General features: G+C 36.8%; 1 protein-coding gene across 2 annotated transcripts in view; it reads left to right on the top strand.

Moving 5' to 3' along the window:
- LOC139118390 (collagen alpha-2(IV) chain-like) overlaps positions 1-27,228 on the top strand; it is a 105,402-nt gene that overhangs the window by 40,049 nt on the left and 38,125 nt on the right. For both annotated transcript variants that reach the window (XM_070681686.1, XM_070681688.1), the window contains exons 5-24: positions 2,843-2,950; positions 3,973-4,032; positions 4,369-4,425; positions 4,989-5,060; positions 5,561-5,638; positions 6,016-6,099; positions 6,741-6,794; positions 7,541-7,603; positions 8,097-8,195; positions 9,636-9,701; positions 10,127-10,325; positions 10,772-10,948; positions 11,457-11,585; positions 12,235-12,416; positions 13,534-13,609; positions 14,297-14,376; positions 15,549-15,672; positions 18,101-18,295; positions 19,731-19,958; positions 20,287-20,448. In XM_070681686.1, the coding sequence (XP_070537787.1) occupies positions 2,843-2,950; positions 3,973-4,032; positions 4,369-4,425; positions 4,989-5,060; positions 5,561-5,638; positions 6,016-6,099; positions 6,741-6,794; positions 7,541-7,603; positions 8,097-8,195; positions 9,636-9,701; positions 10,127-10,325; positions 10,772-10,948; positions 11,457-11,585; positions 12,235-12,416; positions 13,534-13,609; positions 14,297-14,376; positions 15,549-15,672; positions 18,101-18,295; positions 19,731-19,958; positions 20,287-20,448 (2,293 nt within the window). The remainder of the gene's footprint in view (positions 1-2,842; positions 2,951-3,972; positions 4,033-4,368; positions 4,426-4,988; positions 5,061-5,560; positions 5,639-6,015; positions 6,100-6,740; positions 6,795-7,540; positions 7,604-8,096; positions 8,196-9,635; positions 9,702-10,126; positions 10,326-10,771; positions 10,949-11,456; positions 11,586-12,234; positions 12,417-13,533; positions 13,610-14,296; positions 14,377-15,548; positions 15,673-18,100; positions 18,296-19,730; positions 19,959-20,286; positions 20,449-27,228) is intronic.

Below are 27,228 nucleotides of genomic sequence, written 5' to 3'. Positions count from 1 at the left end.
AAAAGATATTGCATATTGCAATATATCATTTTAAAGAAGAGTAAATTAACTTTCTAATGATGCCCAACTTGCCACGTTATAATAAAAATAAGCTTAGTAGACGACTTAAAGAAGACAGGTTTAACGAAAATGTATGCGAGTATGCGAGTTGGCAATACTGTGATTTTGCAGTACCATTCAAAATATAACTGTTACAGCTACAGCATCCGGATATTTTTGTGTTAAAAGTTATTTCAAGTTTCTAACATGTACCTGTATCAAATAAAACAATTTGATACAAAGCATTGCCTTTTGTATAATGTCTTGGTAAATAATTGGTAGAATTTAAGATTAGTTTTGACAGTAATTTACGACATAAAACTTTGGGGTATGGGGTAAGTTTTGGTCTCATTTCATGAAAACTATAGAAGATATTGTATATTGCAATATGTCATTTTAAAGCCAAATAAATTGTCTTTCTAATTGCAGCCCATAACTTAGGTTATGGTAGGAAGTAAGCTCAGCAGATGACTTACAAGACGACACATTTAACAAAAACATATGCGAATCGGTAATACTCTGCCTTCACGGTACCCTTCAAAACATGCAAGTAACAGTCATTCAACCCCAATATTTTGTCTGTTAAAAGTCTAACTCATATTTTTGACATGTCCTTGTAGCAAATAAAATATATTTTACACAAAGCATTGCCTTTTGTAAAGTGTCTAGGAAAATAATTGGTAGAATTTGACATTAGTTTTGACTGTAACTTGTGACATAAAACTTTGGGGTGTGGGGTAAGTTTTGGTCTCATTTCATGAAAACTATAGAAGATATTGCATATTGCAATATATCATTTTGAAGAAAAGTAAATTAACTTTCAAATGATATCGCATATGCCTCTTTATGTTCAAAATAAGCTCAGCAGAAGACTTACAAGAAGACAGGTTTAACAAAAATGAATGTGATTCAGTAATACTGTGATTTTGCGGAACCCTTCAAAATATGACTGTTACAGCTACAGGATCCCAATATTTTTTCTGTCAAAAGTTTATTTCAGGTTTCTAACATGTACCTGTAGCAAATAACACAAAGTTAATACACAGCATTGCCCTTTGTATTATGTCTAGGTAAATAATTGGTAGAATTTAGATTAGTTTTGACAGTAATTTGCGACATAAACTTTGGGGTATGGGGTAAATTATGGCCCTATTTCATGAGAACTATAGAAGATATTGCATATTGCTATATACCATTTTCAAGAAGAATACATCACCTTTCTAATGATACCCCATAAGCCAGGTCATGTTAAACAGTAAGCTCAGCAGATGACGTACATGAAGACAGGTTTGACAAAAATCCATGTGGGTCACAAAATCGTGATTTTGCGGCACCCTTCAAAACATGACCGTAACAGCTATTGAGTCCCTATATTTTGTCTGTTAAAATCCTATTTCTTATTCTAAGGATCCCAAGGCTTCTGAAAAATACAGATTTGTTATCCTGTGCGGTTGGGGGGGGAGAAGGTGCACGTAGACGCCCCCTCTAGCCCACGGCCTAATAGATTGTTAGTAATGCTTGCTGTATAAGTAAGACAAGGAGGCATAGACAATTTTCCAAATACGTCTTATCAAAATTATTTCATAGAAAATATTTAAAAAGTAAATTATAAAAATAGACAGTCATCAACAATCTGTTTACTTTAAGGAGAAAATGGCAATATGACTATGTGTGTGCGTTTTAAAGTCTTCTTTTAAGGCTGTGCATAAGTTCATTGCATAACAATAAAATGCCCATTCACGATATACCAATGTAGCAAAACTTGCAATTGAGTGAGCAGGGACAATAATGGATTGTAAATACCCAATTTTGACATTTATTTCTTCTTCAGCACATTGCAATTAGTAAATAACATCCATAAATCTGTTTGATTTGCTTCATTGGGAGGAAACAATAGTTATCGTATTTTCTTCCGGTTAAAATTGCTGAATTACCAGAAAAAATCGATTTAAAGTTATCCAATTCTATGACGTCATATTTTTTTACTAAAAACTTATGCATTTTAGAAAGGCCAGTATCTAAGCTTTCTAAAACTATAAGGTATATGGCATTTCATGCCAGTTTACTTCATCAAGGAAAGAATGTTGTACCCCTACCCCTAGCTTTTGCACACCCCATACAGATACACGCAATTCAAAATTGACGCCAGAGAAGTAGTGTATAGTTAAATATCTGATGTTAACACTTTTTTTCTTGTTTAATATGTCGGAATGAATAATTTAAACACAAAAAGTTGTGAAAATTTTGCTTAATAAAAAGTAGATCACAATTGTTACATGCTATTTGGGTAAAAAATTCAAAATTGTCAAAAAAATTATTTTAAAGTCGTCCTATTCTATGTACACAAATTAATTTTGCTAAAGTTGGTATTCCTCAGAAAGAGCAGTATCTGAGCTTTCCAAAATGTAAGGTTTGTGCTATTTCATGCTAGTTTACTCAATTTAGGGGAGGATATAGTACCCCTTACCCCTACCCATTTTTCGCCATTTTTTGCGGTACATACAAATCAAAAACCAGTGCAGACAGGTAGTGCATCCCAAAATATCCAATGTTAACATCTTTTTTCTAGTTCAGCAGATCCCAAAGAACAAAAAAATACCCATGTAGTAGGTTTATGGGGGGGGTGCACGGTGGGCCCCTCCAGCCCACGGACTATATTGTTATGATTTTTATTATAATCTTAATTATAACTGACCATTTAGAATAAGCTGAGTTTTAAAAGGCTATCTAAAGTTGTCAAGTTTGACAACTAACCTTGAATTCCTGATATGTATTGAATATTATCTTGTGTTAATATTTCTAGGGTCCCATCGGTGTACCAGGTTTTCCAGGAATAAATGGCATTCCAGGAATTCAAGGTATTCGTGGTGCTCCCGGTATCCGTGGCTTAGATGGATGCAATGGATCTATTGTAAGTTGAAAAACTATCTTGCTAATTTCATCTCAGCCTGGTCTTGGCAACCAATCAACTGCTAATTTCACCTCAGCCTCGTCTTAGCAATCAATCAACACTCTGTGTTTTTCAAATAAATGGATTTTTTGCTTGAATAATGTAAAAGAAAGATTCCCAAATTGATTTTACTACAAGTAAGTCACATTAACTGATGTAGTGGTAGTCCATGTGTCAATGTCATGGTTGTTATGGAACTTTCTTCTGTGAATTTTAATATCGATACTGTACTTCAGTATAGCGGAGGACTTCAGGACACTTCCATTTTTTGCCAGTGAACACTGCCCTCTATAAACATGTGGAATGTACATTTTACATGTAATCTTTAAATCTTTAATTTAATATGAACCTTTCCTGAACAATAAGCATCATGTTTTGACAAAAACAATTTGAAAGTCTCCTAGGTATGGATCATAACAGATTAGAAGATGGCATGTATAAAAAAATCAAATAATGTGAATATTTTTAATGGAAAAATTGTTCTTTTTGCAAACAATTTGTACCCACTAATACATTATCAGATGTCGTAGTTCCAATCAGTGTTCCCTCTAAGGTTTCGAGAGGGTGCGCAACTTGAGATAAGCCTGATTGCCTCACAGCTGGGTCCATTCATGTATATGCTAATTTATTGAAGTTACGTCACAACGTACAATGAACGTTGGTGGCAACTGCGGCCACCACTTAACCTCGAAACACGGAATAAAATCTACGCTGAGATCGCACATTTCGCGCTGAGTTATCGTTTCCAAAACTACCGATTAAATGACTGAGACTAAAGTTGCACAGAACATGGAATTTCACTGCGAGAGCAGTCGGAGACACTGTGCAATCAGCGCGCAAAGAAGCCATAGCAGGAACACTGGTTCCAATACACCTTATCTTTCAGATGATCCTTTCAAATAACTTAATGCACAGTAGCTGTATTACCAATAACACTATTCACAATTCCAAGATGATTATTTTATTTTTTCTTTCTTCATTAGGGTGATTCTGGGCCTCCAGGTTTAGGTGACCCAAATGCTCGCGGATTTCCAGGTCTTCCGGTAAGTTCTAGTATTTTAGAACATCATTGATTTCAAAGGAGCAGTTTCCTCCAAAATTCACCAGATTAATATTATAACTGTATTCATGTAGAACTACATTCTTAACTTACAGTTATCACAACAATTATCATAACATGCTTTGAAATATTTATAGGTAACAGTAAACCAAAGTTTTTGTGTCAATACCTTGAATTTATTCTGAAATATACATTCAGTAATGAGATAAAATCCAAGACAACTTGCTGTCATAGTGCTGTACTCAGTTTGTAGTGTTCATAGTGTTTACTACTGACTTCCACACATTATTGTAAGTTTGTTGTTTGATGGTTATTTCAGGGTTCTGATGGAGTCAAAGGTCAAAAAGGAGAACCAGCAAGAGGCGGTGGTGGTCCGGTAAGTGTTTTCAACAAACTTGTCTCAGGAAAGTTTGTAGCTTGAAATCAGCTTATACCAAAGTTATCAACAAATCATATCACAGGGTAGTGTGTAGCTTGAAATCAGCTTATACTAAAATTATGCTGGTAAAGGATTCAGAGAATCATGGAAAAACTTACAATTATGAGGACCAGTATATTCTTAACACCAGTTTCATGTAAATTTGTGGAGTCTACACCGTTTGCTTACAATATCTTACTGTGAATATGAAACCACAGTTCAGATTTCACAAGTGTTACTGTAAGGTGAATTCAGTTTCTCAAACTGTATTCAAATCTTTTCATTTACTTATCCAGTGTTACTTTGCACAATTTTGACCAGTTTTTCTAATTTTCAAACAAAAAGTAACCTTTATTAAAGTAATGCAGCATTTTGTTTAGCCAAAAATGTTTTTTTGAAGATTACTCCTCTGATGTGTATTTATACAACTTTTATTTACCTGGTGCTACCAATACATAAATTGTCTGCTAGGAAAGTCGATAAATATTCATATGCTTTCAATGTTTGCTATATTACCACAGGGAAGGCCAGGCCGGCCAGGAATTCCTGGATCACCTGGACAGAAAGGTGATGTTGGTGAAAAAGGGGAAAGGGTAAGAAAAATTATTTCTATCTCATCTTGAATTCAGTGTTTTTAGCATTTTTATTCTAATTTTGTCCTAAACTTTGAAGTTCAGGGAAAAGAATGTACAAATCGAGGTAAAATTTACAATACCATGATTGTCAACTGTCTTTGTGTTACTCAGTACTCTTTCTACTGAACAGTTTTCACACAAAGCGTGAAAAAAGTCTGATTCAGAAGACGAGAACCTCCATTCACTTCTGATTGGTGCAGCTATATGAGGGAAATATACCTGATCAATCTAGTGTTACGTGTATACTTCAGTCTCTTTTATGTCAGAGAAACTCATCCAAATTACTAGAAAATTGCATGTCATTATTTCAGAGGTTTGAGCAGTTATTTCAGCAGAGTGGATTTTGACCAGGTGTCAGCAAAACTATTGCCATACTCTATGTTTTGTATCAGTAGTAGGGTACTATCCATTGAAAGTCAGATTTTGTTTTCAGTAATGGAATTTGTGTCTTTATTCAGGGTGAGTTTGGATTTCCAGGTCAAAAAGGTACCAAAGGAAACATGGGAGTTGGTTTTATTGGTAATAAAGGAGAGAGGGTAAGTTATCCCATGGTAATGTTGAACAGAAATGTGTTGCCAGTCAGCTTGCTTGCTTATCTGGTTAGGGTAGAAAGACTGAGAGATCCGTCGCTTGAGGGCGCTCTCTATGCTCCCCCTCTCTGCAACGATATCAACTCAAATTTTTTTCTTCTAAGGTTCTGATATATAGGTGTGTCATGGAGTCCGTTGATAATATTTACAGAAATCTTAAAAAAATTAATATAGAACAGCTATGTCTGAGGGATGAATGATACATAATTTTATAGCTATTATTGCATACTGTATGAGAATATGATATCCCCACCTATAGTATCATTAAATAGTGTATGTGTCATGCAATGCATAATGATCATGCTCTTGATCAATGAAATCAGGGTGCACCGGGTCCACCAGGAACTGTTGAGTTTACACAACCACCAACAGAAGTGAAAGGAGAAAAAGGAAAACCTGGTATGAAGGTAAGTTCAAACGTAGAGGCCAGGAAGAGACAAACATACAGTCAAAATACCATTTTACAGTTGTCAGTACTGTTTTTAATTTGAAAGCAGGAACATACTGTGTACCAGATTTGATGGTAAATTGATCCGGACTCATTGTCAGAAATTGTTCATGGACAATCCCAGTGCATTAAGACAAACCAACACATTATTATCCTACCAGTTTAATTATTGACGATATGTGTTCACAATTTCTATTTTGTAAGTTTATTGCAAAGAGGAATTTGGACAAGCTGGTTCCTGCAATTATGAATTTTATTGTTCCAGTTGCAAACATATTACTATAGGAATAATGGGTAATGCTATGACCATTAGCGTTTATTTACAGGCAATGTTTTAACTGTAAAGTTACGATGTTAGCATCATTATTCATATTCACTGGCATGTTAACAAACCATATACTGCGTATTTGTGGTCAGTCACATGGTTCAGCTCCACCAATTAAAATGCGACAGAGAGGGCATGGTAATATAATAGTTTGTATAGATGGATTACAAAGCTTCAGAATGCTAGCCTTTTTTGAACAATGTGTCAACGTAGTATGAAATCCTACCATTTGAATCACAGCTTTAAAATGTCCATTTTGGTTTTGTGACTGACAGGGTAATGTCGGTTTCAAAGGCATGGAAGGGGAACCTGGAGATCCTGGACAGAGAGTGAGTAACTCCACAGATTTATTACAAATATAACAAGAGAAAATATTTCTGTAGAATGAAATGAAATATTTCGATGGTTTAGGTATTTCCCTGTCCTCTTTGACAATATAAAAGCATCTCAAAAGTAGATACTTAGATGTTTGTTTATATTTTCAATACTCAGAAAAGCTCTCAGTGATATCTTTCAAAATCTCTTAAAAATCTCATCAATTTCTTTTTTCAATAGAGAGGATCAACTTTCTTGTATGTGATAGTAAAATTTCTGCCATCAGCACAGTTAAAGGGATATAGTCGTCAGAACTGTGCTCAAAGGTCGTATGGGACCCATACGATCCAATGGCAACAATGTATCCAAGGCACAATGGTGATTGATGAAAGTTAAAACATGTCTGTCATAATCTATCATCTTATAATTTAAATGTTGCAGCTATGATGATGAGGTGCATATTGATATTGTTTACGAAATACATTATTTGTAAACAAGAAACTCGCACAGGCACAGTTCCGACCACTATATCTCTTTAATTTAACATGAAAAATGAACTAGTCAGCTGTCAAACTGTCACAGATATTGAGATGATCAAAATGTTAGTTTTCCCATCAGCTTTCAAAGTGAATCCAAGTTCTAATGCAACAAATGATAAATTTTAGAGCAGTTTGTTTTTCTTGAAAACATTTTGCCTCAAATGTGCCATTAAACCCAAATAATGACTTAAGGATGACTGCATGTGATCAACGTTTTGTAGGGAGCTCCTGGTCCTCTTGGAATGGTTGGAGAGAAAGGTGTGCCTGGACCAGCTGGACCTAGGGTAAGATTATCTTTCTTCCTCTTGATGGCTACTACTATCAATTAATAGATTCACTCTGTCGTGTTGGAAGTCCAAAGTGATTGCTTGTAATTCTCAAGTACCTTTCGGACATAAACAATGTTGAGACTGTCAACTCAGTGATACACTGATTATGTAAAAAACAAATACAAACACAGGAGCTAGGGAGGAATGAATTGGATGAGATTTGAACTCCCATATTGTCTTATGTATATGACAATGGGAGCTTATCTGATGGGTGGAAAAAAGTCATCGTTACTCTGTATGTATGTGTGTGTGCATGTGTTTTGAAAAAACCGATGCCTGTACTTATCACAATATCTCATCAACAGAACAACTTTGAACACTGTAAGAGTCATGCCTCTGTCCTTCTGACATAAATTTATTTGTAGTTTCAGCATAGTTAACAATAGCAGAACAGTAAATAGGAGGTGTTTCCATTTAAAAGTCAATGATTTGTGTTGTTTTCTGTCAGGGGGAGCCTGGTGATGATGGTATTGCTGGTGTACCTGGTTTCAGAGGAGACCCTGGTAATGGTGGAACACCAGGTTCATTTGGTCTTAAAGGCTTCAAGGCAAGTATTCATTCTCATAGCTCTTCAGTATATGTTTCTTAAAAAGGACACAGCCATAACTTAATACTTGTGATATTTTTGTTCTATTAACATTTTACATTTTATATATTCTTCCTCCCGAAAGTGTGCTGAAATAATGTGTGTGCTTTGCCAACACAGTGTGTTGTGTGCTCAAATACCAAGTATTTTCCTTGCCAACACAGTGAAGTGTGTGCTGAAATACCAATTTTTCCTCGCCAACACAGTGTTGTGTGCTGAAATACCAAGTGTTATCCTTGCCAACACAGTGTGTTTTGTGCTGAAATACCAAGTTTTATCCTTGCCAACACAGTGTGTTGTGTGCTGAAATACCAAGTATTATCCTTGCCAACACAGTGTGTTGTGTGCTGAAATACCAAGTATTTTCCTCTCCAACACAGTGTGTGTGCTGAAATACCAAGTTTTATCTCTTGCCAAACAGTGTATTGTGTGCTGAAATACCAAGTATTTTCCTCGCCAACACAGTGTGTTGTGTGCTGAAATACCAAGTATTTTCCTCGCCAACACAGTGTGTTGTGTGCTGAAATACCAAGTATTATCCTTGCCAACACAGTGTGTTGTGTGCTGAAATACCAAGTATTTTCCTTGCCAACAGTGTATTGTGTGCTGAAATACCAAGTATTTTCATTGCCAACACAGTGTGTTGTGTGCTGAAATACCAAATTTTATCCTTGCCAACACAGTGAGTTGTGTGCTGAAATACCAAGTGTTATCCTTGCTAACACAGTGTGTTCTGTGCTGAAATACCAAGTTTTATCCTTGCCAACACAATGTATTGTGTGCTGAAATACCAAGTATTTTCCTTGCCAACACAGTGTGGTTTGTGCTGAAATACCAAGTTTTATCCTTGCCAACACAGTGTGTTGTGTGCTGAAATACCAAGTATTATCCTTGCTAACACAGTGTGTTGTTTTGAAATTCTGAAATACCAAGTATTATCCTTGCCAACACAGTGTGTTGTGTGCTAAAATAACAAAGTATTAACCTTGCCAAAACAGTAAACGTTATCGTTTTTGAAGCAGTTGAGTTTCAGGTTTATAATATGTTGCCCATTTTGGCAATATGAAATGAGATAAATCAAATATTAGATGTAATGCAATATTTGTAATCAGTAGATTGATTATGGCTGTCATAGAAGCCGAGATCTTATGTTATTTTCTATTTGTTAATATTATGTAAGTAACAGACCAGAGTATTGGACGCTAGATGGCGTTTGCGAGAAGTTGTTTGGTCAGCCAATATGCATGCATGTCTGAGCAAAACAAATGATTCATGTGAAAAGTGTAAGTTTGAAACAGGCAAGTCAGTTCATCATCTGAATTGAGACATACAACAAGTACTACATTGGGAGACTGTGTCTTTTGTGACAGAAATGCATTAACATTAATATGTCTCTTGTAGGGTGATCTTGGAGATGAAGGTTTTGTTGGACCACCAGGTATCAAGGGAAAGCCAGGAGATGATCCAGTGAGTAATAAACAATCTCTATCAAAATTTTGCGTGTCTCATTTTTGACAGTAAATGTTTTTCCCATAGAATATTAAAAAATGTTAAATCGATGAATTTACTAACCATGCAGCCTGAAGTTCAACACTGAGTTCAGTGCAGTTTTTATCATCATATTCTACCGTAGATCTGTGGCAACAATAGTGGCTACAGTAAGGAAATACTTCAACATGCATGTGGTCAGGTACTGACAAACCTGAAACAAGCCTGTAAATACAACTCTGTGACAAAATTATAGACCCTGTTACAGGGGGTTATTACACGTACTCTCTGTGAAAGGGGATTGACCATAGCATGTCTTTCAGGCAAGTCCATCTGCCAGTGCTTTTCTCGCTTTGTGTTATTCTCATAAAACAGTAAATGATCTGTAATGCTTTGCTCTGCAGGAAATTGGTGATGGACCACCTGGCCGTCCAGGTCGACAGGGTAGAAGAGGTGCTCCTGGCCCGAGGGGTCCTCCAGGTCCTCCTGGAGAAGCTGGACGTCAGGGTAGTCTTGGTCGATCCGGACCTCCTGGACAAGAAGGTCCTATTGGACCAGAAGGTGCAGGACGAGATGGTCAAAAAGGAGAACCAGGAATGATTGGTAAGCAGCCTGGTAACTCATACCATTACATAGACTATGTGTGTGATACCATACTGGTAGTCATGTATGTTACCTGTTTAGCTGTATGTACCTCAGTCATACCATTACATAGACTACCTGTGTGATACTATAGTCATGTATACAGCTAGTTTTCAATCGGGTTCGAACCCACAACATACGGCATCAGTCGCCTAGTGGAGAGGCCACAGAGAGAACCACTCGGCTAAATCTCCACTCCCAAAGAAGAGTGGTTCAATAACCGGCCTAAGTTGTTACATTTTTCTGACTGAGGCCGCTCCACACATTGTAGAGTTCGTGAAGCACTCACGCACGCATGCTCACATCGCATGTATGTTTAACTGTTTAGCTGCACCATTACGTATCGTCTACATGTGGAGTGTGTAAATGTATAAATGAATAACCATCATATTTCTGGTTGATTGAAGGTATGCCAGGCAAAATTGGTCTGCAAGGCCTTACAGGTCGCCCAGGAAGTAAAGGTGTGTTGGGTGCTAAAGGAGAACAAGGTGTAGCACTACCTGGAGAATCTGGTATGGATGGACCGCAAGGAATGAGAGGTCAAAGAGGGCCAAGAGGTCCTGAAGGTCCAGTAGGACCACCGGGTAAGATGGCTTATTATTTTGCAGGGTTTTCTCTCGACTGTGCAATTGCGCTAATTGCACATTTCAAGCCATTTTCTGCCTTTTAAAAGTTACTGACAGCGCAAAAGACGCGCACAAAACAAAACAAGCAATAGTCCATATGATGGTGACCGGCAAGCTTATATTGTAGTGACCTGTAAATTGACTGTTGTTTCTGCCCCCTAAAATATCAAGTGTGCCTCCTAAATTTGATGAATGGGGCAGAAGTCTCCCCTTTCAGTGAACACGCAGAGAAAACACTGATTTTGTCTCTTTGATTTTTGATACAAAAATACCTGTATATTTCCAAAACATCTTTGCAAAGGTTTGTCTGTCTGCAATTAAAAGATTAATTTTCAAAAATGTTTTCAGAAAAGTTTGACAAGTTTTCCTGCTATTGTGCATGGGCACAGTGGGTACCTAGATGATAATCTATAAATCTTTTTCAGAAAAACTAAAACCTGATGTATTGTCATGTCTCTGTTGTCAGGTCCACCTGGTGATCATATGAATGGAGATGATTTCATTGGTGAAATGGGGCCACCTGGACCACCTGGTTTTAAGGGATTTAAAGGATTACCAGGTCCTGTTGGACCTCCAGGGAGATTTGGTGACAAGGGTAAGTTGTAGATCTTGTAATCTCCATACGCTTGTCTGTATTCTGTCATACAATTAATTATTCCTTCAAGTTCAAATGATTAGAACATGATAATTTCATGCAGTGACATTATTGGGTGTAAATGCTATCTTTAGGATCTGTATGTGGAAGCAGTGGCATTATTAGGTGAAAATGCTGTCTTTGGGATGTGTATGTTTGTGTATTAGTGTGTCTACGTGAGTGTAGTTGATGTCTGAAGGAAATGTTTTGTAGTACATCAATCAGTCATCACATCAATCAGTCAGGGATGTTACTGTTTAAATGTGTTCACAATCACAAAAATGACCCACTTTTCACAACTAGATCAACACATTTGCACACAACCAACACAACAATACGTGTCATCAACAGTTACTTGATAATCACACAACTGAAAACAGTAAAGTATGCTATGATTACAAGAAGTTACAAGTCAATACAGTTGTGAATGAACTCACCAAATACAGGGTGGTTGGTAGCTTACCTTCATCTACATCTGTATTAAATTTCTTTATGGCTATTTGATTTACATGGATAGCAGAAAAAAGTTCCTTTCAGCATGATGTATGTGTACTTCCAAGGGAAACATACAAGAGAAAGAACATGACATTTGTAATTTTATTGATATTAGGTGATGTTGGTGGTGACTGTTCGGCAATCTGCTTGCAAGGAGCAAAAGGTGAACCAGGAGAAACTGGATTCCGTGGTGCACCAGGTTTAACTGGACCAAGCGGAGGTGAAGGACCAAAGGGAAGGTCAGGTGGTTTTGGTGAAACTGGCCCACCAGGACTTCCTGGTAACCCTGGAAGTGATGTAAGTTCCCTCTTACACAGTAAGTGAGGTTACCCACAATGCTGCTTGATTTATACACTTAGAGATATTACTTGCTAGAGGCTAATTCAGCTGTATTCATTTCTTAAAAATGTAAAACTTACAATTTAGTTTCAAATTATTTTGTTAAAAGTATGCTCCAAAATAATTGTTTATGTTTCAGATTCAAGTGCATGTTGAATGAGAAGCTGATGTTTGTTGGCGCTAGAAATTTCACACTTTTCAAGGTTAAATTATCAGCAACTGAGATGGTCTCATCATACTTCTGTCAGACATGTATTTTTTTGTTTTTCATGAACATTCAAAGAAATCAATACCCTTGATTTTGGTAACACAGGTGCAACTTAGTTTCCTGGAAAATATTGTGTGGGCATGACTGTCCAAAATATATCTGTAGATAAAATTACAAAATTGCTATCTCCTCCACATGTTGAAAAGGGATGGATCTTCTCATTCAAAGTGGGAAATAAGAAAGAAATGATCATCAAAACAATGCTGTCAGAAATTTTAAATGTTCTGTTCTGAGAGGAAATTTGCTTCAGTTTAATAGATTATTTCATTATGTATAGATAAGGAGAATTGTGGGTAACATCACTTACTGCATGTCATATTGTACTAATTACAGTCACACTCTGTGATGGTTAACCGTGAATCATACTTCAATACTGTATGAAAAAATATATGCCTGAAACCCAAGGTTGCCATATTCCATCTAATAAAAAGGTATTTGCTGTGTGTACTGGTTTTACCATATGTACTGAGTATTATATTTTGATTTATGAATAGATTGATATGTGCATATTCTGTATTTGTGTGCCAGTACCAGTGCGCGTGAATATGTCTGTGTACCAGTTTGTGAGTACATGTATGAATGGAATTAAGTATGGATCCATTCACAATCACAGCACTGCTGTGTCAGAGATGTACAGAGATGATGTAATGGAGTCAGGATTTTCTCTGAAATATCAATTTGGCAAATGTAAATGATCTGTGCAAAGCTCAAATGTTCAACACATGAGCTAAACACACAGTTTCACTTGTTAGGAGTTGAATTTTACAACTGTTTACTGTTTGTCCTTACTTTTAACAAACTTACCAGTCAACAACAATAGGACCAAGAGGAGGTGATGGAGAAAAAGGAAGTCGTGGAGAACCTGGACCTGAGGGTCCACCAGGTGAGATATGTCGTACAGTCTATAATCTAGAGGCAATTCCTTCAGTAAGATATACAGTGAAAGCTCTTATACTTTATATCAGACAAAAATTGGTGAGAATTCAAGAAACCTGTGCAATAGTATTCTTTACATAGACTCACCATGTAAGCTAAAGCATACCAATTACCAATGCCATCTCTCATTTTCTCTTTGTTTTCATGAATTGGTTTTTGCATAGATATCCAATATTCTATTAGTATAGTCACATACATAACACTGCTTGGTATATACTGGCCATGGTAGTACCATTGGTTTGTGAACTGCATGGCAGCAATCAACCCATACTTCATACTGATTAGTATGTATGTTTTTGTACAAACAAAATCTGACAGAAACTTTCAGGATCTGTTTTACACAGTTTGTATACTGCCTCACTTTACAGTGCACTATGGGTGATATATATAACCTTAATTTGTATCATGAATATTCAATATCAATGTCACAAAATCCAAAATAGCGTCCAAGGAAGAGTCAATTTACAATCCCACTGTGCAAAGAAAGTCAACTATGTGTGTCTACTTCCATGTACAATCCAATTTTATACTCAGGATACGTATTGTCTTTAAGGTTGATACATGGAAGGATGGCAGATTCCATTTAAGGTAATATATTTATGATTATCTGGTTTTGTGTGTTGAACATTTTCAGGTCGGCAAGGTGATCAAGGTGAACCTGGTGCACCTGGTCTAGCTGGAAGACCTGGAGATAACAATCCAAAGCAGTACAAGGTATGTGATACTGTTTTATAGTTTCGTCAGTTTTAATGTTCACTTCCAATTGTACAATCAAACCATGCCTACATAAACAAAATGAGAATGGAGAAGAAAATACTTGTGGAAACATCTTTTTAGGCTTGGATTATATTGACAGATGATTACTATTTGCAAAGAACCAGTGAAGGATACAAACACTAAAGCTGTCCAAGACTGATATCACAGTATAATAGCAGTCTTTGCTGCTAACCTGCAGTACAGCCTCTTAGACACATGTGTGTCAGGGTTACATTCAAGAAGTGGTAGAGCAACAAGCTGCAGTAAATCCCACAATATCGTGACCTCTGTGTTTGTCTACTGCTGGTAGAACATCATCAGCTCGTGACTGTACCTGGGTTCTTCATTAAAGGGAAACAGTCGTGGGAACTGCGCCTATGCGAGTTTCTTTTTTACAGGCAATGTATTTCATGCACAATATCTAGATGCCCCTCATCATCATAGCTGCAACATTGGCACCATTTTACAAGTGGTATAGCCACAAACTGATGACATCAAATTGCCATACACAAAACACAGACACCTTGTAATTATGGCACTGTGTATTGAGTACTGCGATTTGACGTCATCAGTTTGTGGCTATACCACTTAAAAATGGTGCTGCAACACTTAAATTATACGATGTAGATTATGACAGACATGTTTTAACTTTCATCAATCACCATTGTACCTTTATACAGTGGTTGTATGGGTCCCATACGACCTTTGAGCGCAGTTCCGATGATTGTATCCCTTTAAGCTTACAACACGCTCATAATTAATTATATGCAAGGAAATTTCAAGACTTTAGCTTCATTCATTAAAATTAGAGTCATAACTAAGTCTAGTGTGTGTATTATCACTGGTCTATGACAGGTCCAGTACGTTGAACCAAACATTGAAAGTATCCACTGTCATGTCATTTGAAGGTAGTTATCTGAGATTAATTTTCAAGAATATCAATATGCAAGTATAATTTATTGCACGATACCTCTGTAGAAGAGTAAAAAATAAAACCGCGTAAGTCATTGCTTTCTCGTGAAGTTTAGGTTGTTTGACTGAGTGTAATTATCAACATTCATAGACATTGTAAAAACAATACATCAACTTGACACAATGTATCAATGTGGCATGTTTGCATTGTATTGCAGGGACCACCTGGTGCAAAGGGCACTCCTGCAGTTGAAATACCAGGGACACCAGGTTTCAAAGGTTCAGTTGGTGAGCCTGGCTTTGAAGGGCCACCAGGATTTCCTGGTTTTAAGGGAGAAAAAGGTATGAAAGAATATATAGAGATTTCAATAAGTTTCTCATAGACAGGTTGATGGAATGTATCACTGCATGAAATTGATTAAAATTTGGTTGACAGATTTCATCAGATGGTAGATGCATAGCATTATGTTACCTTTAACATGATTGGAACTAATTTGGGAGAATAGGATATTGTAGTAATGTTGGTTTAATCAGCAAATTTAAGCTCATCTACTGTACTTTTTTGCAATTCACTTGTTTTTATGGATAATTTATGATATTGCAACTTTCAACTGCAGAGCACCTAACACTTTTGATAAATTTGAACAATTCAAAGAAACTTTTCTCCTAAATTAGTTCCAATTGTGTTCTCTGTAAATGTCATCGATATCTATCATGATCTTTATAAACTACATTATATCATACCAAGTATATTGATGACGCAAATATAGTGATCTGATTGATCAAGACGCGAAAAGAACTGTGGTATATTTGCGATATACCACACTTGGCATACTCGCGCAAGCTCTCGGCAAGAGCAAATATCCTGTTTTTGACATTCCAAACCAGAATTTCAATATACTGTTATGATATAATAGCAATAAATCACACCCAGCAATGGTATACCACTCAATTTTGACCAGTTCACTTCATATATGCACTTGCTATCACTCGTGCATACATGTCGTGAACTGGTCAAAATCACATGGTATACCATCGCCTGGTGTACTTCATTCATATCCACATTTTTTCTGCCTTTGATGGTTTATGACAGTCGACTAACTACCAGTTGCTCTTATGCATAGACTTCTGTATGTATGACCTTGCAAATTATAGCCTTCCTTTGTGCATGTAGTGGTCTTTGGTTGGTAATTGTTCTAAGCTGATAATCAGTGACAACATCATGAAATTTGGAAGATTGCTGCTGTTTGTTGATTGTAGAATAATTGTGGTCTTTTGTATTGCCATCAAAATGAGACTACATCATGGTAAATTTTTGTAGAAGGCCATCTTTGTATTTAGTATTTGTCTCTGCAAAGTGAACAGCTGAGATACACAAGTAACAAAGATAACAACTAATCTTGGTGATATAGTTTGATGTTCACTGCCAGATGAAGTCCTGAACAGGGACTTATTGATTGGATTGTGTGCATCAGTGTGTCTGTCTGTCTGGAGCCGTTTCTTGGACATAACTGAACTGTTTTGTTTCAAATTTGACATGAGGATACCACACTATAGCATAAATGTGCACATTTATTTATTTCATCATCTGATGTAACATGGCTACAAGAGTCCATTTTGTGCAAAAAGCTATAATTTACATTCACCGTGACTGATTTCATTCAAAATTTGCACAAAGACAGTACAGACAACCTTTATATGAGTTTCAGTGTGTTTTGCAACATGGTGCAGTATGGGCAATTTGTGGCCATTTTGTGGATCCAAAACTACGGCAGTTTTATTCTCATTTTTTCATGTAAGAGCCATTACATAGATATATGTCAATCAGTTTAATTCAAACATGGTACAAAGGCAATGACTATGATAAAGACTGTGACACATGTATACATAGCATGCAATATTAACAGGCAATGTGTACAAAGAGCAGGGATGTAATCAATAATCAGCCTGTGGTGCCAGTAAATCATTTTGGTTTGATTCTCTCATGATCACAGCCTTCACCAGCCATGCCACAACACATCCAATGCAAAGTACAATGTAGATATGAGCACAGTGTACAATGAAATGCAAAGTTAGTCACCATACAATCCAATGTTGATGCCAGATGGCCATTTTGTTATTATTTATTCCATATGATAGCCATTTTAATACTTAAACGTGTTTGAACCGATTCATTCAAAGTTAGTACAAGGACATAGTGCTTGATTTCGACATGGACATCAATTTGTGTCAAGATGTGTATTCAGTGATGTAAACACCAATACTGATTCTACTGTGTCTATGGCACAGAGTAGCATCTAACCATCTTTCAGCAGGGCCCAGTCAGCAACCAGCAATATTCATGATGAAAAAAGCTGATCTAGTTTCACTTGAAAGTTCACATGAATTACTGAAAATGTCCATGACTAAAGTAGATGATGTCATTATTTTAATTCTGATGTGGTGTTGAAGTAGAATCAGTTGATAAGAGAATGATTTATTTGTAAGGTGACTTCATAAATATTGCATATTGGAAATCAAGTTTGTAAGTTTTATGCCACGGGGCTTCAGGTTATGGCCAGGTTTAATTTGGACATTTTGTTCAGAGTGGGTTTGGCTTGTACTATATTTCATGCATGGTACTGCAAGAGTTAAAGTTGCTTACAGACGTACTGCTGTTATATCAAATTTATCAACACTGAAAGAGGTACAAAAAACATTAACCAAGTCTATGTTACACCAATTTAAGTTGTTACGGCAAAATAACCAGAAAATTTTTTTTCCTATGCAGGAAGCATTCCGGATGAAATGATGGGCGTTCCAGGTGAGGCAGGTCCAAGTGGATTTACTGGAAGACCAGGACCGGAAGGTTTCAAAGGATCCGCTGGAAGTCCAGGTCGAACAGGTCGGCAAGGTCTTCCCGGACTGCAAGGATTCAAAGGTCTTCAAGGATTTCCAGGTTTACCAGGGGGTCCTGGTTCACAAGGTATACTTCCAATTCTGTGCTTATTAAAGGATTTCCAGGTTTACCAGGGGGTCCTGGTTCACAAGGTATACTTCCAATTCTGTTCTTATTAATGGACCAGTAATGCTAACTTTTGATGATTTTGCCATTATTTTTTTTTCATATGTTGATTGCAAGTTCTTACTCTACTCCCAAAAGATCTATACGTGTAGAATGCATTGTTATGTTTACATTTGAACTCTAGTCAGATCAGAATTCAACAATAACAACAAAATTTACACATGTACTTGCTGAGTGGACTATCTGAATGTTGTGTATATCATCATTCTTTGGGAGTAGGACAAGAAATTATGGTTGACTTTAAAAAACAAAGATAGTGAAAAAGTAGTCAAAAGTTAGCATTACTGGCCCTTTAACAGTTTCTAAGTTCATGTAATATTGTAAGGAGTTCATGTAATATTGTAAGGAGTTCATAGAATATTGTTAGAGACCAATCTTTTTTACTGTAGATATGCTATGTGCATGATCTTTATTCAAGGCCTTGAAAGTGACTGATGGAAATTAAGTATTTTCTGAAACACTGCTACAACACTCAAGACAGATTAGAGGACAATGTGAAATTGTGTCTCATATTCCAAGAATACAGTGAAATTGAGCTCTAGATACTCACAGATATCAAAAAGTGATTACAAGTTGCATAAATCATAACAAAGTTTATAAAAATCCAAATTTATGGCGCAACATTTGACTCATTTGGTTTCTGACCATCCATGAAGTGTGGAGAGGAACTCAGCCTACTCAATCATCAGGTGTTTTGGGGTGTTCATATGAGCAGGTGTTTTGTCAGCTCTATGTCTTTGAACAAATTGATTATGTAGTATGTGCCTCTAAAGTGAAAGACTTAAACTTTTGCTCAAACTTTCCTCAAGTAATCTTTCAACCATTCTCTTCCAAAATCAAGGATAAAAATCTGGGGTCACAGTGCAAATTTCAGAACTTGAGAAAGAAATATCCCATGATTTCCCAATATTTGACTAAATGGCCGCCATCCCTGTGTTAACTCTATGGGGTAAAAATTAAATTGTGGATTTTCGAAAAACTAAGATGGTTAAAGTTTTTCTTCTTCAAAGAGCTTTAAAGTGAACCCCCACAAGTGGTAGATCAGGAAACTGTAGAAATATGAGAGTCTGAATATCTGTCCCCGAGGTGCGTACTACCTTTAATAACTGAATAACATTTAAAGGAGAACAAAGGATGTTCATCATGTGAAAATAAATGTCATCAAGCACTTACATGTGAGACCTAAGGATTTAGGACTGATTCTTTAAGATGATGTGACACATAGTAATTGGGACAAAATGGCAACACAGTGTAGATTTCTAATACCTTATGTAGCAACATTATAGTATAAAGTTAAAAGTCAGGTGAATTTAAAGAATATGTTTAAATTTGGAAGGACCAACTGGTGTCCGTGGTGACAGAGGCCAACAAGGTATTCCTGGTGAAAAAGGAGAAGATGGATTTCCTGGACTTCAAGGAGCACCTGGAAGACCAGGTTTCAAAGGTGAACCCGGAGATACTCTGGAAGCTAGGGGTTCGAAAGGAGGACAAGGTCCGCCAGGAATTGATGGTGATAATGGTCCCAGAGGACAGAAAGGAATGATTGGTGTACCAGGATTTCCAGGTTTGTCTTCTAGTAGCTATTAAGGATTCTTTCTTGACTGATTCTAATTGCTTTCTCTGAAATATTTCACTTATCCTAGTAAATTGTCATTTTTCATGGACTGGTATTTCTTAATCATTCAAAAGCATTATTTTTAATTGCCACCATGATTTCATATCTAATGTTGTTTTGCTGAGTCTTGGTATTAGTTTTGAATGCTTTGAACATCAACAAACAGAAGTTACTGTATTGCTCAATGTTGAAAAATCTTAGAGTCAAATAAATGTTTTTCTTGAAACTTTGGAAAAATTAATCTTTCATACTACATTTTGTTGATTATGATAATCAGGTGATCCTGGAAGACCCGGTGCTATTGGTGCAAAAGGTGAAATGGGTGATATGGGTCGCCCAGGTAGACCAGGTTTTGAAGGTATAAAAGGTTTTCCTGGTGTACGTGGACCTGATGGTGCAAGTGGTCGGGACGGTTCAGTTGGATTACCCGGATTGAAAGGTAATGTAATCAATATTCTGTTTAAGGCATGAACTTCACCGCATGAACTGTAAATGTCAAAAATGATGTATATTTCCATATTTGTCACATGTGACATGGTCAGTCTGATGACAGTGAAGGGTCCATAACTCACCACAGGCATAGTCTAAAGTGCCGAAGTGAGTGAATATTTACTGGAAATTAATCATCACCAAAGGAAGATGTTATATACAATGTAAAAAAATAGGAAATTCCAGTCTAAGATCTATTTTAATTTTGCTGATGTTAAAACAATGGAAAGTTCAGAGATTATGTGTCCATTGCAATAGCTGATGAAAGTGGTGTACTTGACACATAGAAATTGGTTTCGTTGAATTTTTCTGAAATGATAAAAGAACAGAGAAAAATAGTTATTATGATAAAATAATTCTGGAAGTGAGGATGAAAAACATGGACTGAGTACAAGAAATGCTGAAAATGATAGCATATTAGAATTCTTTCTCTATGTTAGTGTTCTAACAAACCAGAGGTGTTAAAATGCCAACTTTTCATGTCCAATGTTCATTGTAGAATAAGTGTAGTATTACTTGTTAGTCTTTGATAGCTTGTAGCCACTTGGCAAAGATTTCAACGCTTATTTTAGAACTCGTAGTGAAAGCTTAAATATCATGGAAGTTAAGCACAGTGACATCTTATAGCATGAACTCTACCTGCCAATTTAAAAATTAGATTCTGTGAGATTTGATCCCAGTTGTAATGATTTGGCATTTAAATAAATACTTTCAACTGAGTTATAAAACAAAACGTTAATTGTGTGTAAAAGTAAAGTCACATGACTGGTGTTTACTCTAAGTATTAAACTGCAATAGTTTGGATTAGTTTATACTACAATAATATTTACCGACTCTGAGACTTATTGCAGATTTAGTGTTTCTCAACATTTGCCCATTTCATTTTGCTTCCGGAAGAAAACATCACAAAGGCTTTGTTATGCAAAAGCTGTAAGGAATGTGTTTGTTACTGTCTATATCATAAACTGAATTAAATCAGTAAAGAGTTCTAAATTTAAGATCAAGGAACAGGGCTGTAAGACAGTTTTACAGTTTTCACTCAGCTTGTCATGCAGCTTTTATCATTGTCACCAAATATATCAATAGGGACATAACAAGGCTGGTTTTGTATGACATGACCCTGCCATAATTCTGTCCAAATTCAAATTAAAGAAGTAATATTGACAACATGAATTAAAGAAGAAAAAATACACTTTTGCTATGTCACTTCAAATCAACTTTGCTATTAAAGTTTCAGCTGAATTTTATCAGTCTTGCAAGTTCATCCATAATTGTTTGAATCCTGTACATTTCATTAGTTGGACGCTTGTTTGAATTTGAATAACAGTTGTGCAAATCTTTTAAACAACGAAATTATATCTTGCAGCATGCTGTTTGTTGCTTGTAAAGTTGGTTTGTAGCACTTCACTTGCCCTCTAGTTGTCCCTGTGTTTTTGCAGTCACAGAATCAAGAAATATTTTTGACATTTCAAAACTCAGTATGCTTTTTCATGAAATTTGATACATCTCAGATTACTTAGCAAAAAATAGATACTTTCCACAAAACTAGCCTTAGCAATGTTACCCTTTGATCCAGACACACATTTTTAATATCAAAACGAACGCTTCATACAAATATTATGCCAGTTCTTATCATTCATGCTTTTACCATCTGTGTAATTTGTTGGGTTTTTTTTACAGAAATAAGTGTTGGTCACTGTATCACCCATTGGCTGCTGTTTCATTCAATTGTCAATAATAAATATCATGCGCCAAATCACAGTACTGCCCATAAAGTTGAAAAAAGTTGTTGAATAATGCATAATTGTACTTCTTTGCATGTGTTACCAAATGCTGCTGTTAATGAATGTTGTACCATCATTTTTCTTGCCTTTGTAAACTGCTGGTAAGTTCCTATGCGGCCTCCATTTAAATTTTAAGCTTTAATGGCTGTGTCTTATTGCTTTTATCACTTGTTGTAGATTGTGTCAAGTCAATTTGTGTCGTAAATATGTCACTTCCTTGTGCTACATCTATCATTGAACTTCACTGATGTAAATATCATGTCATGTCTTTCCATCCGGTATAAACTGATTCCAAATGATTCCTGTAATAGTATTTTTCTATCTTCAATGTTCAAGCAACACTAGGTAAAATAGTAAAATTTAAACAATATCATCACCAGCTACAATTCTACTGCTACTATTTGAAAGTTGATTAAAGCACACAGCAACATTTGTAATCTGTGTTTCCATATAGTATCAATTGCAAGCCACTTCAATGTCTATCGTCTCTTACAGTTTATCTTCCATCTTTGAATAACATGGCAAACATTAGTGCACTTTTTATTCATATCAATGGTCACATTATTATCTCGATTCTGTTTTGTTACACACTTCAAAATTTCTGTTTTTACTCTCTCTGCGCAACCATTAATAATATTAATTCAACTACTAATTCTCCCCTCAAGTTGTAATCTATGGGTTTTTCCATGGCCTTTGACATTTGAAACTAACTCTGAAATTTACAGTGTCATAGTCCACTACATACAGCCATCATATTACAGCAGCATCCATGTAATATTTGCATCCATTCATTGTTTTATGGGTATCCTGGTATCACGTCATCAGTCATTTATTATTTTAATTAACTCTGAAATTTACAGTGTCATAGTCCACTTCATACAGCCATGCATATGAACAGCCGAGCACTGTAATATTTGCATCCCCTTACTGTTTTAACAAATGAATATTATGTTGGCTTTACTGACCATCGGTGCAATCTTGTACTTAACATCATGCTGTATTCCATATGAAGGCAGTGGTTTTTCAGATCACACAGTACTGGAAATGGTCTATACCAACTATGATGTAGATCATACTAATATTTGGCCTGATAGCATATGCTTCAATCTAATTGTAGAGTACCTGGTATTCTGTCATGATGCATTGCATATCATTGCTGCCATCACACATTCTACCAGTACAAATGCTCCATCACATCCTACCAGTACTAACACACATTCTACCAGTACAAATACTCCATCACATCCTACCAGTACTATCACACATTCTACCAGTACAAATACTCCATCACATCCCACCAGTACAAATACACACATTCTACCAGTACAAATACTCCATCACATCCTACCAGTACTAACACACATCCCAGTACAAATACTCCATCACATCCTACCAGTACTAACACACATTCTACCAGTACAAATACTCCATCACATCCTACCAGTACTAACACACATTCTACATGTACCAGTACTAACACACATTCTACCAGTACAAATACTCCATCACATCCCACCAGTACAAATACTCCATCACATCCTACCAGTACAAATACTCCCATCACATCCCACCAGTACAAATACTCCATCACATCCTACCAGTACTAACACACATTCTACCAGTACAAATACTCCATCACATTCCCACCAGTACATACCACACATTCTACCAGTACAAATACTCCATCACATCCCACCAGTACTAACACACATTCTACCAGTACAAATACTCCATCACATCCCACCAGTACTAACACACATTCTACCAGTACAAATACTCCATCACATCCCACCAGTACTAACACACATTCTACCAGTACAATACTCCATCACATCCTACCAGTACAAATACTCCATCACATCCCACCAGTACTAACACACATTCTACCAGTACAAATACTCCATCACATCCCACCAGTACTAACACACATTCTACCAGTACAAATACTCCATCACATCCTACCAGTACAAATACTCCATCACATCGTACCAGTACTAACACACATTCTACCAGTACAAATACTCCATCACATCCTACCAGTACAAATACTCCATCACATCCTACCAGTACAAATACTCCATCACATCCCACCAGTACAAATACTCCATCACATCCCACCAGTACTAACACACATTCTACCAGTACAAATACTCCATCACATCCTACCAGTACAAATACTCCATCACATCCTACCAGTACAAATACTCATCAATACTATCACATCCCACCAGTACTAACACACATTCTACCAGTACAAATACTCCATCACACTCCTACCAGTACAAATACTCCATCACATCCCACCAGTACTAACACACATTCTACCAGTACAAATACTCCATCACATCCTACCAGTACAAATACTCCACACATCCTACCAGTACAAATACTCCATCACATCCCACCAGTACTAACACACATTCTACCGTACAAATACTCCATCACATCCTACCAGTACAAATACATCCATCACATCCCACCAGTACTAACACACATTCTACCAGTACAAATACTCCATCACATCCTACCAGTACAAATACTCCATCACATCCTACCAGTACTAACACACATTCTACCAGTACAAATACTCCATCACATCCTACCAGTACAATACTCCATCACATCCCACCAGTACTAACACACATTCTACCAGTACAAATACTCCATCACATCCTACCAGTACAAATACTCCATCACATCCCACCAGTACTAACACACATTCTACCAGTACAAATACTCCATCACATCCTACCAGTACAAATACTCCATCACATCCTACCAGTACTAACACACATTCTACCAGTACAAATACTCCATCACATCCTACCAGTACTAACACACATTCTACCAGTACAAATACTCCATCACATCCTACCAGTACTAACACACATTCTACCAGTACAAATACTCCATCACATCCTACCAGTACTAACACACATTCTACCAGTACAAATACTCCATCACATCCTACCAGTACTAACACACATTCTACCAGTACAAATACTCCATCACATCCCACCAGTACTAACACACATTCTACCAGTACAAATACTCCATCACATCCCACCAGTACTAACCACACATTCTACCAGTACAAATACTCCATCACATCCCACCAGTACTAACACACATTCTACCAGTACAAATACTCCATCACATCCCACCAGTACTAACACACATTCTACCAGTACAAATACTCCATCACATCCCACCAGTACTAACACACATTCTACCAGTACAAATACTCCATCACATCCCACCAGTACTAACACACATTCTACCAGTACAAATACTCCATCACATCCCACCAGTACTAACACACATTCTACCAGTACAAATACTCCATCACATCCCACCAGTACTAACACACATTCTACCAGTACAAATACTCCATCACATCCACCAGTACTAACACACATTCTACCAGTACAAATACTCCATCACATCCTACCAGTACTAACACACACATTCTACCAGTACAAATACTCCATCACATCCTACCAGTACAAATACTCCATCACATCCTACCAGTACTAACACACATTCTACCAGTACAAATACTCCATCACATCCCACCAGTACTAACACACATTCTACCAGTACAAATACTCCATCACATCCACTACCCAGTACAATACTCCATCACATCCTACCAGTACTAACACACATTCTACCAGTACAAATACTCCATCACATCCTACCAGTACTAACACACATTCTACCAGTACAAATACTCCATCACATCCTACCAGTACTAACACACATTCTACCAGTACAAATACTCCATCACATCCTACCAGTACTAACACACATTCTACCAGTACAAATACTCCATCACATCCTACCAGTACTAACACACATTCTACCAGTACAAATACTCCATCACATCCTACCAGTACTAACACACATTCTACCAGTACAAATACTCCATCACATCCTACCAGTACTAACACACATTCTACCAGTACAAATACTCCATCACATCCTACCAGTACAAATACTCCATCACATCCTACCAGTACAAATACTCCATCACATCCCACCAGTACTAACACACATTCTACCAGTACAAATACTCCATCACATCCTACCAGTACTAACACACATTCTACCAGTACAAATACTCCATCACATCCTACCAGTACTAACACACATTCTACCAGTACAAATACTCCATCACATCCTACCAGTACTAACACACATTCTACCAGTACAAATACTCCATCACATCCTACCAGTACTAACACACATTCTACCAGTACAAATACTCCATCACATCGTACCAGTACTAACACACATTCTACCAGTACAAATACTCCATCACATCCTACCAGTACTAACACACATTCTACCAGTACAAATACTCCATCACATCCTACCAGTACAAATACTCCATCACATCCCACCAGTACTAACACACATTCTACCAGTACAAATACTCCATCACATTCTACCAGTACAAATACTCCATCACATCCTACCAGTACTATCACACATTCTACCAGTACAAATACTCCATCACATCCTACCAGTACTAACACACATTCTACCAGTACAAATACTCCATCACATCCTACCAGTACTAACACACATTCTACCAGTACAAATACTCCATCACATCCTACCAGTACTAACACACATTCTACCAGTACAAATACTCCATCACATCCTACCAGTACTAACACACATTCTACCAGTACAAATACTCCATCACATCCCACCAGTACTAACACACACATTCTACCAGTACAAATACTCCATCACATCCCACCAGTACTAACACACATTCTACCAGTACAAATACTCCATCACATCCTACCAGTACTATCCACACATTCTACCAGTACAAATACTCCATCACATCCTACCAGTACTATCACACATTCTACCAGTACAAATACTCCATCACATCCTACCAGTACTAACACACATTCTACCAGTACAAA

The sequence above is a fragment of the Ptychodera flava genome, chromosome 19, assembly GCF_041260155.1.
Source record: "Ptychodera flava strain L36383 chromosome 19, AS_Pfla_20210202, whole genome shotgun sequence".
Classification (NCBI taxonomy): domain Eukaryota; kingdom Metazoa; phylum Hemichordata; class Enteropneusta; family Ptychoderidae; genus Ptychodera; species Ptychodera flava.
The sequence above is the reverse complement of the archived record's forward strand: the minus strand, read 5'-3'. Positions and strand labels throughout refer to the sequence as shown.